This window comes from Octopus bimaculoides, chromosome 6 (genome assembly GCF_046866305.1).
Source record: "Octopus bimaculoides isolate indiv1 chromosome 6, ASM4686630v1, whole genome shotgun sequence".
Classification (NCBI taxonomy): Eukaryota; Metazoa; Mollusca; class Cephalopoda; order Octopoda; family Octopodidae; genus Octopus; species Octopus bimaculoides.
The window spans coordinates 59,134,222-59,151,839 of record NC_142933.1 but is presented as its reverse complement, the minus strand read 5'-3'; the positions used below and the strand labels follow the sequence as shown (position 1 = coordinate 59,151,839).

Here is a 17,618-nt window from a genome sequence, read left to right as displayed (position 1 = left end):
TTGGATCCATCTTACACACAACAGCAGAAGTTCAATATAACTCCACAGCAATGCTCAAGTACTGTACAAGTGCATGCAGAATGGTTTCATCTTTCTGCGTGCATCTCAGGCAAGCATAGCTGACAGCACTACCACGCCTTTAGAGTTTATCTTGAACAGGTAGTTCCCCAACCCAATAGTACTGCCAGGCCTGGAATTTCTGCAAGTTATTCATGTGCCCCAGTCCAACGAGTCTCCCCGAGAATGTCGTCGCTTTTTCCTAAGCATCTTTCTAACTAGTTCACTGTCTACTCCAGAATTCTTTTAAACTATATTTCCTTATTGGTTGTAACCTAATAGCCCTTTTCAGGGCTAACCACCATCAGGTGTTGACAATTGCCCTCCTCAACTCCCTCTTATCAGGTCCCTGTAATCTTGACACGTGGAGAAAGACATGTTCAGTTTCCAGTAAGTGTACAGATCACAAATATGTTATTTGTATAGCCAATAACTTTGGATTGTGAACAATTTATGCTACTCCTGTCTACAGGCCAACAGAATATTCTAACTAAATATAATTAGATGACCCGATGTTGTTAGCCCATTGGTGCATTCAGGAAATTCAGTCAGTACTCGTTAGCCAGTTGAAACAACTGAACAGATTTGCAAGACTTTTACACCTCACTCTCCTATCAGCTATCCCCACACAATCCAGATGTGCATCCAAGATGATGCTTCGATTGTCCATTGACACCACAAAGTGGGACATCCAAAGGAATATCTCCAGATGCCAGAAGAAATCCAGCTGCTCTGCCCCAGTTAGGGCATACACAGCGGCTAATCTAAAGGTACCACTTTTGCCACTGCTTACATCCAGGACTACCGAATTACCGTCCAGCTCCGGGAAGATTGGTCGTATGTCAAGGATTATGCTGTTCCAGAATAGCACTGCCCCCACCTCATTCCGGATTGAATAAGAGATGTAAAAATCTCAAAATTGCCAAAAATAGGTGTTAAGGCACCTACATCAAACATCCTGGTTTCACTAATGGCTATCACATCTAAACCTAGCAACCAAGGTCATTGGACAGGCAACCCTGCTTCCAAGGTGACCCCAGACAACATGCATTTATGTTACTCACTCTTAAAGTCACCAAGTTGGTCAAAAAGTAAAGAAAAAGAAGGAAACGAATTACTTAACCGTTTGGTGGTATTTTCTTTCCTTTGGGAAGTCTTTTAGGGACTTACTGCTAGCCTTTACATTTGGACTCCCCACACCATGGAGGAAATCCTTCCACAACAATTTAAATCTCCAAGTCCTGCCTTATTATTTGCAGTTTATGTGGCACTTTGTAGGTGCTGAACCTGAAGACCTCCCCCTCTTTTTCAATGCCCTCCTTCTCTTCAATGGAGGACATCAGTTCTTTTTTTTACTTTTTATTAAAACAAAGTTTGGGGTGGGTGTGTTTTCTCTGCTCCTCTGTGTGTGTGTGTCTTGATAATGTTGGACTTCTTGGCAGTGATGGAGTTGAAGTTGCTTATGTGGCTTTATCTGTATTTGATGTGGGTGAAGTTTCAGTGCTGCTGTTATGATTGTGATGTCTTTTATTGTTCTTTTACCTCCTCCTTGCAAGATGATATTTCTTTGTCAGAAGGAACTGATAGGGGTGCTAGTGGAGGAGGAGGAGGTATGTTCCCCATGTATGTCTATGTTTGGAAGAGCGTGGAAACGAAGGACAGTAATAGAGCAGGAGTTGAGCTGGCTATTTTCCTGGGTGGCAGCACCTGGTTCTGTTGTTTGTGATGTTGTAGTTGTTGGTCTTGCTGTTGTTACTGCTACAGTTGTTCTTATTGCTCAACTACTGCTGTTGCTGTTAGGACTGATGTAGGCAGTAGTATGGGGAAATCCTTTCATCGGCTTTTTTTGTTGTTGTTGTTGTTGTTGATAGCAGAAAACGTTGAAGTGGCCTTCAGCACCAAATAATTGGCATCTTAGTTTTCTGCCCTCAACCGCAACTTACAGCTATATGGTGTTGGGAAAATGGATTAGGCCTGGGATCTTTTCCACCTCTGTATTGATTTGGAGGACGATTTCTACTTTGGTCCTAGAGCAAAACTCCCTCTCCACTTCACTTCAGGAAGATTTTCAGACCTCCAGACTGACACATGAGAGCAACTACTGGATGTCAAACCTAGGTGAGACTCTATTTAAATATGACAGGTCCTTCTTCCTAAATATATTGGGTTGAAGGTAAAATCCCTGTCATGTATGGGAACTGTAGAGTGATTCAGTATGAGTGCTTCATGGTCCAGAACTGTGTAGCCCTTTGACACTTGATCCATGTTTGCTCATATTTCTTTGTCAATTCCAAGCATCGGGTTTTAGCCAACACATAGCAACAGAAGAGCATCTTTCAGGCAGTTGCTACCAAGGTCTCAGTTAGAATAGTAACTTGTGCCTTCCTCCCATTCAATTTCACAAGTTGTTTTTGCTTCTCTGAGTCAAGTCTCTTTATCATTTAATGAGAGCTTTAAAATTTGCATTGATTTTGCAAAAGATTATCTGCCCATAAGATCTCCAACCTCTTTCTCTATCTTCTTCATTATTCATGTTCTTATTTTTGTTATTGTTGTTGTTGCTATTTTTGCTGCTACAGTTGCCATTGTTGTTATTGTCATTGCTGCTATTACTGCTTTGTGGTTGTTGTTGCTGTTTTAGTTGCTGCCATTGCTGCTGCTGCTGCATTTCTTAATGATGTTGTTGCTGTTATTACTGCTTATCTCATTTGCTGTTATGTGAGTTGGACTTTGAGCTCTAACTATAGTAGCTTTCTCCTTCCCTTTACAGGAATTGTAGTTGCTTCTGTTGCTTTTATTAATGTTGTTGTTGTTGTGAAGCTTCTGCTCTCTGTTGAAACTGAAAACAATGTGAATACCTCCTGCTTTCTCCTCTTTCAAACATTAACACCATCATAATTTCGAACCAGAGAAAAATCAAATGAAAGTAAAATGAATATTTCAATTGTGCCCTTTAGGAAATAATTTGGAGCTCCCCCTCTTCTCTGGTGAAGCAAAAAACCTTTCCAACTATAAACAAATGATGCCAAATAAACAAAATAAACAAATCTGGATACCCAATGCACTATACACACAACACAAACACTAATACAACAAAAACTGCACTACACCCCATAATAAAAAGAAACTGACACATTACAATACCGGGAAGAGTTTGCGCACTCCCAACAGCAAAAAAGAACACACAATGCTGCACACACCCCAGTAACATGGAGGTGTAGCAAGTGATGCAGTAGAAATTTGCCTGAAACTACCAAATGTTGAATAATAATAATAATTTAGTAATAGTAGATAAACAGAATAGCCCGATTTAGTAGTAATAGAGAGAATAGAAAATGCCAGATGATTGACCTTACAGTCTAAAATGATGAGAAAATCAATATGAGAAGTATAGAGAAAATAGCCAAGTACCAAAACCTAGCCATTGAATTACAGAGACTGGAAAGTGTGGGTAAAATGTAACCCAGTAGTTATAGGTGCATTAGAAACTATTCCTAAAGATTTGAACAGATGGATAGAGGATTTGAACAGATGAATAACAGAGTTATTAAGGAGAGCTAGGATACTTAAGTGGGTTCTTGGAATCTAAGGTTACAGTAATCCCTCGACTATCACGGGTGTTATGTTCCAAAAAAACCCTGCAATAGGTGAAAATCCATGAAATAGAAACAGTACTGTACTGTATATTTTTTTTAATTATTTTTATAATTTGTTTATATTTATTTTATTATAAATGCAAAACAACACCACAGAGGAATTGACATAAGCTTAAATAATAAACCATGATAGATGAGCCATGATAATGGTGAGGGATTACTGTACTTGTTGTAGCCCAATGTTAGGAATATTTTCTTTTCCAATAGTCTGAACTATCATGTGTATATGAATAATAATAATAATAATAATGATAGCTACTTGCTCTGACCCCCGCTAACAAACATGCTTAATGAAACCACCATGGATTATAGATGCTATGGACAAACAATAAGCAATCTTATGTACATGGATGATTTATAAATTTTCACTAAAAATACCATGGAACAGAGAAACCTAAAAATTATCCTTAGTTCCAGCAAGGATATCAGTATAAGAGCATGGGGCTGGACAAATTTGCCAAAGTGACTCTGAGAAGAGGCAAATTAATCAGTACGGAAAACACTGCACTCAACATAGACACAGAAATCAAAGAATTAAACCACAATCACCCATACAAAAATTTAGAAATAGACAAAACAGCTGAAATACAACACACAGAAATGAAAGAGAAAATTAGGAGAGAGCATTACAGGAGAGTTAGACTAATATTAAACATTGAACTCAATGCTAAAAATAAAATAATAGGAATAAACATGCTAGTCATACCAGTCATAAATTACAGCTTCAAAATAACAAACTGGAAGGTCAGTGAATTGAGAAACTTAGATAGAAAAACCAGAAAACTACTAACAGCATACTGAAGTCACCACCCAAAAGCAGATACAGACAGAATATATTTACCCTGCTCAGAAGGAGGCTGTGGCCTAACACTGATTGAAAACTACTATAAAATAACCACAGTCAGGCTAGAAAAGTACCTAAAAACAAAAGGTGGAAGACTACTGCATGTAGTAAAGCAACATGAAGAAAAGAAAACTCAATACACAATGAGGCAACAAAAGATAACAATATTGCAGAAATGGTCAAAGAGACAAAAAAAAAACAAAAAAACAACATGAAAACAGAACTATAAAACATACCAAAGAAGAAATAGAGAGAAAAATCACTCCATGACCAATACTCTGCAAGGCTCAACAGAGAAGAAGCAAGCCTAAGTAAAAGCCAACAATGACTCAAAAGCTCTGGATTGTCAGACTACAAACTATAAAAGCAAAATAATGAAAACAGGCTCTAACACCAAATGCACAATGTGCAACCAGCACAATGAGACAGTTGACATCATCTCTGGCTTTCCAGTCTTTGCCAAATCTGAATATATATATACAGATATAACTAAGTAGTCATATCCACTGGACAATATGCCAACACTACAACGTAAAAACTGACAGTAAATGGTATAAACATGTGCCAAACAAGGTACATGACAATGACCAAGCCACAATCATCTGGAACATGCCTTTTCAAACTAACAAAGAAATAAAAGCTAATTGCCCACACATAATAATATAGGATTGATAAAAAAAAAAACACTTACTTATTGATAGACATTGCAATCCCTTCTGACCAAAATATTGCCCTAAAAGAAGTGGAGAAATTGTCAAAGTACAAAGACTTTGAAATTGAAGTATTCAAAATGTGGGACATGAAGGTGAAAACAACAGCGTTTGGCATGATAAAAAAAATATATATATGAATAAAAATGTAGAAGCTATACTTGGATCTGTAACACTACACACCATCCAAAAAATAGCCCAGCTAGGAACAGGCCACATCCTACACAAGACACTATCAATTTAATAATACAACCCAAGCAAATCAATCTACAAACAGAAGACACACTTTATAAAACAAATATCCAACAAAATAAACAACCAACAGCAGGCTGGACACCCAATGCATTACACACACAATACAAACACTAACACAACAAAAGATTATACCAGACCCCATAACAACAGAAATTGACTCAACACAATATCATGAAGAATTTGCATTCCCCCAACAACAGAAAAGAGCACACAATGCTGCACACATCCTGGCAAAACAGAGATGTAGCAAGTAATATAGTAGAAATTTGCTTGAAACTACTAAATGTTAAATAATAATAATAATAATAATAATAATAATAATAATAATCAAGAGATGAATATTCCAGGGAGACAGTCTTTCGACTTTGTTGTTTGCATTGTGCATGTTTCCACTTTCATTAGCATCGAGAAGGGCAAAAACTGGTTACGAGTGTGGAGTATGTGAGTTTAAGATAAACTACCTGCTGTTCATGGATGACCTAACACTCTTTGTGAATCCTAAGAACAGATTGCTCTCCTTGTACAGTCAGTTTATACATTCAGCATGGACACAGGAATAGAATTTGGTATAGAAAAGTGAGGGTGCTACTACTGAAGAGAGGCAGAATTGGTAAGATGGAAGGAAGTTATGGAGGAAATTGAAGACAATGGGTATAAGTACTAAGGTATCCTGGAAACAGAACAAATGAAAGAGAAGAAAATGAAAAAACTGATATCAAAGGAATATAAACAGAAACTTGAATCTGATGTTAAAGACAAAGAATAAGATACTGGCTGTCAATACATGGGCCATTGCATCTCTAAGGTATAATGCTGGTGCAATAGAGTGGAGAAATGATGAACTTAAAGAGCTTGATAGAAAGACCAGGAAAGTGATGACACTACAAGGGGTTCTACACCACAAAATTGATGTGGACAGGCTGTGTGCTACAAAGAGGAAGAAGGGGTCTCATTAGTTGTGAATTGTGTGTGAAGTTTGAGGAAAATAATCTGGCATGGTATCTTTTTCTATTGTGTATGGTTCCACTTTCATTAATGCTAAGAAGGATAAAAACTGGTTATGAGTGTGGAGCATGTGAGTTGTTCCTGTTGTTCATGAGAGTTGTTCATGTGGGTTATTCAGTGACGATATCGGGACGAAATTTGGTCTTGATAAATGTGCCAAAGCAACTTTCCAGAAAGGGAAATTGAAGACCTCACATTCAGTGGTGTTGGATGTTGACACAGTTGTAAAAGAACTCAAGCAAGAACAAACTTACAAATACCTTGGAATAAATGAGGGCTCTGGCATTCAGCATGCAAGTACAAAAGAGATCAGGAAGGAGTATTACAGGAGAGTTTGAGCAGTTTTAAAATCTAAGTTAAATGTACGTAACACAGTGTTAGCTATAAATTCCTTAACATTTCTAGTTGTTATTTACAGTTTCAATGTGTTGAGCTGGGATATGAGCAAAATAAGGAAGATTGACAGGAAAATCCATAAGGTGCTGACTTGCAATAAGATGCACCGCCCAAAGGCAGATGCAGATCGTCTTTACCTATCCAGAGCTCAAGGAGGTCTAGGCTTGATCCAATTTGAAATATCCTACAAAACCACCACAATTGGACTGGCAAAATATCTTGAAACATCTAACAACTGGATGCTAAAGTTTGTTGAAACCACGAGAGATGTAAGAAGTTTCATTGTTATGAAAGAGAGCAAAAAATTATTAAGTGAGTTTATGCATAATACCCAGATTGAACAGCATGATGAAAGTGCAGCAACTGTAGTTGCAAAGAAGGTGAAATCAAAGCAAAGCAAACTGCGTTTGAAAAATTGGCTGACAGGTGGGAACGAAAACTTCTGCATGGCAAATACATGGCCCATAGCAAACAAGCTGATGTAGACCAAAAGCATACCCATCAGTGGCTACAGAGCTCAGGGCTAAAGGCAGAGAGTGAAGGCTTAACTGCCCAAGATCAGAGATTATCGACCCAGAACTATGAAGCCAATATGATGAAAAATGGTCTAGACCCAAAGTGCCAATACTGCAATGATGGGATTGAAACAGTAGACCACCAAATTTCCGGATGTAAATTTTAGCACCTACAGTGAACAAATTAAGACATGACAGAGTTGGCCAATATCTACAGTGGACAATGTGTCAGCACTATAAAATCAAAACTGCTGACATATGGTACAAGCACTACCCTGAGGCTGTAACTGAGGGAGAAAATGTAACTATTCTTTGGGACTTCCCAGTATGTACAGACCAGACCGTCAAAGCAAATAAACCAGATACTGTTGTGAAAGACCAAAACAATAAAGTCTGTTTATTGATTGACATGAACATACCCTGTGACCATAATATCTCGACAAATGAATTTGATAAGCTCAGAAAATATAAAAATTTGCTAATCAAAATCAAAAAGATGTGACATCTCAAGACAGTTACAATACCAGTGAGTGTAAGAGCTCTTGGAATGATCAAAAAAGGGAACTGAAAATTATTTAAGAATGATCTCTGGCTTACCATCCATGCAGGAAGTGAAAGATTGTCTTAACTGGAATGTCACACATATTGAAAAGAGCATTGTCGCTGTGAATTTTCTTTCCTTTTTCCCCACTTTATTTTATTTGTTTACTTTTTTATTTTTTCTGTCTTTCTTCCCTTTTTTCTATCACATGACTTATAATAATAATAATAATAATAATAATAATAATAATCCATTCTACTATAGGCATAAGGTCTGAAATTTGTGGGTAGGGAGTAAGTCGATCACATCAACCCCAGTACTTGAATGGTACTTATTTTATCAACCCCGAAAGGATGAAAAGCAAAGACAACTTTGGCAGAATTTGAACTCAGAATATAGAGACAGACAAAATGCTGCTAAGCATTCTGACTGGCATGCTAAAGGTTCTGCCAGCTCACCGATAACAATAATAAGGTAAGAACACACAATGCTGCACTTACCTCTGCAACACGGAGGTGTAGCAAGTGATGCAGTAAAAATTTGCAACCATCATATGTTGAATAATAATAAGAATAGTGATGATGAGAGTGATAACAATAATAATAGTCGTGATAGTGATAACGTTGATAATATAAATGAGGAGTATGGGAGAAGGACAGAAGGAAGAAAATTTCCCATGTAGATGGTGAGGGCAGGAATGGGTGGCTACAACACAAGCAAGTGGCCATAAACTTTCATGAGAGGCAAGACTATCAAATTTTTGTGAGAAAAAAAATTCAGATTTTCAAAACATTCAAACTTCAAAAGAAAACTGAGATATTCAGATTTTCATGAAAACAATTTCAGATTTACATAAGAAAAATTCAAACTTTCATGAGAGAAACACAAAAAGGTGCCACACAGATCAAACTCAGAACTATGCTGTTAAGAAACAATCTCCTTAACCACATATCATTCACCTCCACCTATGATTTATAGAAGAAAATTCTAAAAATTCATGTTCTTTATCATAAAAAGTTTTGTATGATTAAGTGGTACACTAAACATGCAATATATTATCAAGTTGTTAACTTTTAAAAACAATATGAGATGATGGTTTATTATTTGAAATGTTTTCTTAAATCCAGATCCTACAAAAAAAAAAGTTGCATCTCATTAATTTGTCCAAATTCACTGGTTTTCTGTTTTATTACTGAGTCCACGAATTGATAAATCATACACTATTTCTTCAATTTTTTTCAAGTCATATTTCAAAGCATCGTATCGTTTGCGTAAAGAATCATTTTTCAAATTTAACAACCTAAATCCAGCATCCAGTTGTGTGACAGATTTCTTAATCAATAATGGTTCTTGATAATTGCCGGCAGTAACAGAGTTTACAGCCAAGCGAGTCTGAAAAGTATAACAAAAAATTCAACAGAAATTTGTTTTAAAAACAGAAGCAGATCTTATAAATAAAAATAAAAACAATCTCTTAAATATACTCTAGTTATAGTTACAAAAATAATTGTATTTTTTTTTTTTTGGAAGGGGGTTATCCTGAAAAATTTTAGTAAAAATACATCACATTATAGCAAAACTTTCAAAAATGTAACCTTTCTGTAACACTAGGGATTGCTGTACACTTAGTTTATGCTGTCTACTGAAGGATGCATAAATTAACTGAAAAGGAACAGGAATCAAAGATAAAAAATGTTCCTGTCTCAAATAGAAATGTTACAAACAGATTCCTGTAAACTGGGTCTTGGACATCTTCTTAAGCAATCACTAGTGAACTTTGTGGTTCTCAAATGATAAAACCAGTCCACTTCTCAAAAATTATTATCAAAATTTTCAGCGCCACTCCCTTGCTTTCTCAATGAGCGGGCAAAATTTTGCATCCAAATAATTCTTTTTTTCTTAACCAACGTATTTCACAAGTTCAAAAACTTAGAAACCGACCTAATTTTATTTAGCCCTGTGGAGGGTTCTTCATTGGGCCTTGGGCCCCAAAATGACACTTCATGCATTGAACACATATTAAATTTTATTAAACTTGACCAATAGTTTTCAAGCAATGAACGATTTTCATCAAAACAATGATATAATTTGTTGACTTGAAACTCATTGCAAAGCTGCATGATAAACAACATTTTTTGTCTTCCCATTCAGGGGTCAGTACAAATTTTTTCGATCTAACTTCTTTCTTTCTCTCTCTGTTGATTGTTTCCAACCATCACCATCACCAGTACCACAACTGCCATACACTCCATTCAGACATCTGACGCCAGCACTATCAATACCTTTGACTTCACTGCCTTCCCCTCCACCACCATCACCACTGTCTTTCACATTGTTTACTATCACCATTGTCCCTGACTGCTTCAGCTACCACCACCACCACCACCACCACCATCATCATCACACCATCGCCTCCGCCTCTATCACAACTACAGCTCATACTATAACTATCACCCCATTACCATCACAACTGTCAATCTACTACCCTCTCTATGCCTACTATTACTCTCACCCCAATATGAGCAATAGTAGGAGTGTCAATGAATAATGAGAGAGGGAGTCAAAATGTGACACACTGACACACAAGAATTAGTTTTCACATTTATTATATCAGATGGCAATTTGTCGACTCCCTAAATAAAATACTAGGCTAACCTTCAGGAGTCTAATTTCAGTGAAAAAAAAAAATTATATACAATCAGCAATTAAGATTCTAGCAGAACACAAGTGAAATAATATGGAAGTGTCTTGTCAACCTAACACAAAAACAAATGTAGAAGTCTCTATTTGGTCATTTGAACTACAAAAAAAAAACAGAAGTTTTCTTCAAATGACACCATACAGTCATAAAAAAGATGGAGTCAAATTGACTTCAATGGTTATTCACATGAAGTAGAAATGAATTAGAAGTTAAGGTTATTATGCTTGGATAAATTGCATTTTAGTAGTTGCACACCAACAGAGCTTTCAAACAATGACTTTAAATCTGAAAGAAGTAATTAAAGGATAGACATCACAGAGGATTTTTTCTCCTTTTAAAATTATTTAGTTGGAGAAACAGGGATGGTGTCCTTGATCCTTGAAGGATCCCAGAGGTCACTGAAGTTAAACTTCAATGGGTTGGTATTGGTAGGGATTTCAAAAGGTAGAGTTAAGGAAAGAAACAGGGGAAGCATAAAAGAAGTGGCCAGTACATTGGGTGGGATTTGAGAAGTGCCAACTCCACAGTTTGCAAATTCAGAGGAGTTAGCCAACAGAGTAGCAGAGAAGCAAATAGAGAAGAAACAGAGGGCTAGTAACTGCAGTATATCAGCAGGTGAACATTTGTTAATCAGTTAAATAATCTTTTTATCAAATGGGCCTAAGTTTTGAGACAGAATCTATAAAAGATCTGTAGAAAAATTGGAGATCAGAAATGAAATTAACTAAAGATTGTGGGAAGAATTAAAATCTTTTAGGAAGGTTCTTATGTAGGAACAATAGAGAAAATATAGAGTTATATAACCAGAATAATTTCAAGTATTAACGTTTTAAGTGTACTGAATACAGATGTTTTGCAAACAACTTGCACATGTAAGTGCTACCAGTCAAGAACTCTGCATACCAGACGCCAGCAAGTGTATGGGGTCATCAAATGAAGCTCTCTTCTCTCTGCTTCCCTCGTTTTGATGCTGTTGCTAACAACATAATAACCATAAACAAAAAGTCCATGAAAAGCAGTGATGATTCCTGAAGTTAGAAGACAACTTGCATCACTTACCTGCTTACTTATGATGGTATCATTATCTAAATGAGTAAAAACTAGATACTGAGCTTCAGTTTTGCCAGATAAAGGAAATTCTCCAAAGCAGAAAGAAAAAAAATGGGCATGCTGTATATGTCAGAGGCCTACATATTGTAAAGCAAAGTAGTGAGATATACACAGCAATGAAGAGAGAAGATTCCTAATAGTAGGAAGAGATTAATTTTAAGAATTATTAGATATATTATGAAAGTAAATGAAAACAGTAAGTGTTTTCGTTTACAAGTACTTGAAAAACCATCAAATACAATTAAACAATATGTTATAAAAATGTGTTAGAGAAAGCTTCTGGTTCATCAAGAATCATTGGTCCCTAAGGAAGCTGTGTGTAGACAAATGGCTTGTGAGAGTCATACAAGCTATGTACAGAGATGCTGTCAGTAAGATGAGAGTTAATAAGGAGTACAGCAATGAATTTAATGTATGAAACTCAGTTCTTAGTCCCCTCCTATTCATCATCGTTCTCCAGACCATAACAAAAGAATTTAAGATTGGATGCCTCTAGGAGCTACTATATGCTGATGACCTTATTTTTATTGTAGAATCTGTAGTAGATTCAGAAATGAAATCCAAGATGTGAAAGTAAAACCTGGAATCAAAGAGCATTAAAGTTAACTTAACAAACCCAAAATTCTAGTTAGGAAAACAAACAGAAAAATCTGTAGACACATGTAATAAACAGACAGGATTCTAATCCCATCATGAAAATGCCCTACTTAATATGTAGGAAAGATGTAGTTAGAAATTCTATAATGTGTACTCAGACAAACTATGGAGACACAAGAGATGCAGTGGGATCACAGGAAGGTTAAAGGATAAAGCAGACTTTGTATGTGGCAGATGTGCAGGAGCAATAAATACTAAGAACACACAGAAAATAGATTTTCTGAAATACCCAGGAGGTTCCCTAAAGGTAGTAAATAGTTTCTGTTACTTAGGTGACCTAAGTGGTATTGAGGATGATGTTCATAAAGTATAGTTGCTACAATAAGAAAAGGATGGAGAAAGTTCAGAGAGCTATTACCTCTGTAAGTGACAAAAGGTTTTCTGTTAAGAGTGAAAGATTGTATGATGTTTATATACAAACAGCAATGCTACAAGGTAGTGAAAGTTGGCCTTGAATGCAGAGGACATGCAAAGACTAGAAAGAAATGAAGCTAATATGATCTGTTTGATGAGCAATGTAAATGTTCATGTAGTCCAAAGTGCAAATGTGTTGAGAGAAAAATTGGACATAAGCAGAACCAGATGTAATGTGCAAGAGGGGAGAGTGTGCTGATATAACTATGTGATTCATATGGATGAGAACAGTTGTATAAATGAGTATTAATCACTAAATGTAATGGAACTTGTAAAACAAAGGAGACCCAGGAAGGCATGGGATGCGCAGTGAAAACTGATCTCATGATGTTAAGCCACGTGGAGGAGATGACAAAGGATTGGGATGACTAACAATTCACTATGCTCAAGAAAACCTATCCATCTCAATAAAAATTAGGTCCTAAAAGCAGTATGTTTATGTCTGAGCCCTGTCACTGCACCCAAACTGTTCTCAACAAGCTTTCTGTACCTCTCATCTACCTTCAACCTATCCCTCCACTCTTCTAACTACAGCGCTATACAGCTCCTATAACCATGAGTAGAATACGCACACATTTCACCCACCTTTGTACTAGCAGTTACCTCCCCTGCCCGTGAAACCACTTCCGTTTCAAATCAATCCCACATTTTTAACATCATCCCTTCCCACTTTATTTTCCACCAATCTCCCTTTTCTATGCTTCCAGGATTCATCTTAGAACTGCCATTACCTTATTGTTAACACCATCTCTTATCTGTTATCAATCTCATCACCCTGGTATATCTGTCATTGACAACCACTTTTCCTCCTACCTTTGTCCACCACTTTAGCCACCCCTACATACCTGTGACATCCATCTACCAGTATACATTTCTCCCCACTCACTCCTACTCTCCCACACCACACATCATTTACACATTTTCTGATCTACTTACAGATCTATTATACTGTTGCTCTCACCTTCTTTCAACTAATTTGATATTTATCAGCAACCACACTTTCACTCACCTCAACATCCAACTCTAGCCATCTGTCACTCACCTCTTACATTCCAATGAACTTATCCATCCATCATTCCCAATCCTTATACCAACCTTCTTGTATCTTGAGAGTATGTGCTGACATCTCATCTTAACCATTATTATCTTCTTTCCAGTTACATCTATACATTCTTATATACTGCCATGTATTAACTTCTCAATACCTAGCATAATGCCACCCCTAACCCTAATATAACCCCAAGGTCTTTTCTTTGTCCTACAAGTCACAAGGTGACCTCACTAGTGCTGGTATCAAAAAAAGCACACAGTACATTCTGGAAAGTTGTTAGCATTATGAATGGCATCCAGCCACAGTAGCCATGCCAAAACAGACACTGGAGCTCAACATAGTCCTCTGGTTTACTGGATCCTGTCAAGATATCCAACCTATGCCAGCATGGAAGACAGACATTAAATAATGATGATGACGATGATGATGATGATTCTAACAGGATTTATCACTTACAAGTTCTGTTGCCAATTGTAAAAGGCCCATAAGGAAATCTTCAAGATCCAAGTGAAAACCATGTTTTCTATCCACTCTTACTAAAAGCACAAAATAAAAAGGGAAAAATTACTAATAGTCTTCAGATAAAATAACATTTTCTTTAACAACCATTTCAAAGCAAAACATGACATAAACCTTGTAAAAAAAAACATTGCAACTCAATCATCAACATTTTTATGGTTTTAGATTTTGTACTCATTTACAACATATATTCCTGTGAAAATGGCCTTCTTACGACATATACACTTATGATAACAGCTTTCTTTAGTTTCCTATGCAATTTATGTGTTCTAGATCTCCTGTATTATACCAGCCTCTTTTACTGTAAGTTGAAGCAGACTGGCAAAGTCAATAAGTTATTGAACATAACCAACTGCTATATTATGACTTCAAAGCAACTACAGATTATTTGTTTCAGGAAATGATGCATTTACTTTAAATGGCTTTGGTCATTGGACTGACACTGCCACCAACATGTTTTTTTCTTTTTTTTTTTGTCCATTATACTGAATGCAATACTTCATCTGAAACTCCATTTATCCGTTCCCTCAGAAACAAACGGCAAGGGTAACCTTATTGTAAAGGGAGGTAACTCGTGCAGCAGTAACCATCACCAGATATATTTTTACTTGTCAGATTTTTGTTTAATGCCACCCTCTCTTTCTCTCACACATACACACACAGGTGAATTGGCAGAATCGTTAGAGCATTGGATAGAACGCCTTGCCTATCAACTTTACATTTCATCAATAGATAATGAGTCTGGTGCTGGATCAATTCTCTCTCCTCACCTTCTCTCTCTCTCTCCCTCTCTCTCTATATATATGCACATGAATGGTTATACCAACCACATTGTTCTGGGTTCGGTACCACTGTGTGACACTTTGGGTAAGTGTCTTCTACTATACCCACGGGCCGACCAAAGCCTTATGAGTGGATTTGGTAGACAGAAACTGAAAGAAGCCCGTTGTGTGTGTGTGTGTGTGTGCATCTGTGTCTGTGTTTGTCCCCACCAACATCGCTTGGCAACCATGTGTTTACATCCCCTCAACCTAGCAGTTCAGCAAAACACACCGACAGAATAGGTACTAGGCTTACAAAGAATAAGTCTTGGGGTCAATTTTCTCAACTAAAGGCGGTGCTCCAGCATGGCCACAGTCAAATGACTGAAACAAGTAAAAGAATAAAAGAAAATATATATGTATATACACACACACACACACACACACACACATACATGATGGATTTTTCACACAGCTTCCATTTGCTGAATTTTAGTTAATGTATTGGTTAACCGAAAGCTATAGTAGAGGACATTTGATCAAGTGCTATGCAGCAGGATGGAAACTAGAACTCTATAGTTGTAAAGTAAAATTCTTAACCACACAGCAGCACCTGCACTCTTTTTAAGCACTCAACCATACCTGTGCTTTTCTTAATCACATAGCCAACACTCTTTTTAAGCACAGATCTAGTTGCACTTAACTGATAGAAATAGTGACCAAATCTTTTAATATCATTCTTAAGATTTGTGCCTAGTAGGAAAAGTGAAGAAAACCATCCAAATGTACCATTCTTTAGAAAATACTATTAGACTTAGTTTCGGATCACCATGAAGAGTCTTCAATATATCATCTTCATTTGAATGCCTGTTTTTTACCATGTTTGGACAAACAGAAAATATAATGTTGTTTAACTCCAGATGACTCTGACTGAGCAGGTCTATTGATTAGACTTTTTCCAGCATGGGGTAATGCAGTGTTTTCCAAGATAATGAGTCCAAACGACTACACAGACTCCCTATAAACAGAAAATGTGAGAGATAGAAATAATGTACAAATATATAATTCATACCATGAATATACATGTATATAAATACACTTTCTCTTGACTTATGATCTATGCAACTTACAACCATCTGCACTTGCGACCACAAAAAAGGAATAAAAAAATACACAAATAAAATAGATTTTCTGGGCAGCTGCACGTATGATAACTATGGCAGCATCTGCCAATGCAGGCCTCCCCCAGACCCAGGCATCCACTGCCTGCCACTGTCTCTCAGTCACTTTCAAGCATTTTGCATGAATGAAAATAATGTTGAAAAATATAAATCCGACATATGACCAGATCAACTTACAACCTGTCAGTTGGAATGGAACTTGGTCGTAAGTCGAGGAGAAGGTGTATATATATTTTAGTAACAATTTGGTTTGGCTCCATGCAACTTAAAGTTTCATAGGCTTGTAAAACAAGCCTAAGAAACTTTCAGTTGCATGGACGTGAATCATACTGTTATTAAATAATATATGTAATTCCTATCAAATGTGTTGTATCCCACTTTCATTTGTCCACTCATATATAGTAGTGAAGGACGACCTCAGAATGCTGAACCTTTCAGATGAGATAACAAGAGATCAAGATACCTGGCACATTGCTATACTCAAGAAGACCCATCCTTCACAGTAGAAGTGTTAAGGCCACATCCTCTGGTGAAGAAGATTGGCCTGCAAGAGTCCTGTGCTAGTGCAATGTAAAAAGCAGTGCCACATAAGGGGCACTTATGCCAATGTCACGTTAAAAGCACCCTACACACACTATTAAGTGGTTGGCATTAGGAAGGGCATCCAGCTATAGAAACCAAGCCAAATCAGACTGGAACCTGGTGTAGCTCTCCACCTTGCCAGCTCCAGTCAAACCATCCAACTCATGCCAGCATGGAAAACGGACGTTAAAGGATGATGATGATTATATATACACAAAAACAAACACACATACACAAGGTGTGTGTATTGTTAGTTCATGTGCTGGCTGCGTTTTAGGCATAAGAGAATATATTCTCAATGCGCTTGGTGTTAAAAACACATGCAAGTAAGTCATAGGCAAGCAAGACAACTCACATCAGGTCCCTTTCCAGAGTGACAGACATTGACGTTTCATCACTGTTGTGACTTTTCAATGCCACATACCAAACATGGTCTGCTGCAAGCTATATCACTGACTATGACTATATGCTAAATGGTTTAAAAACCATCTAGTGGCACTACCAATGTTTCATGCCACGGAAATAATTCAAATACAAATTAGAAGCAGCTCATGGCATATAAACAAAGATGATGATGATACACAAGGTGTGTGGGTGTTGTTAAATCATTGGTTGGCTGCACTTTAGGTGTAAGAGAATCCATTCACAATGCACCTGGAGTTA

General features: G+C 36.9%; 1 protein-coding gene across 2 annotated transcripts in view; it reads right to left on the bottom strand.

Moving 5' to 3' along the window:
* Positions 1–9,057: 9,057 nt before the first annotated feature.
* Positions 9,058–17,618, bottom strand: part of LOC106869460 (translin) — a 48,856-nt gene continuing 40,295 nt past the window's right edge. For both annotated transcript variants that reach the window (XM_089353959.1, XM_089353960.1), the window contains 2 exons: positions 14,369–14,448; positions 9,058–9,371 (listed from right to left, as the gene is read on the bottom strand). In XM_089353959.1, coding sequence (XP_089210085.1) covers positions 9,150–9,371; positions 14,369–14,448 — 302 coding nt within the window. In that variant the 3' untranslated portion in view covers positions 9,058–9,149. The remainder of the gene's footprint in view (positions 9,372–14,368; positions 14,449–17,618) is intronic.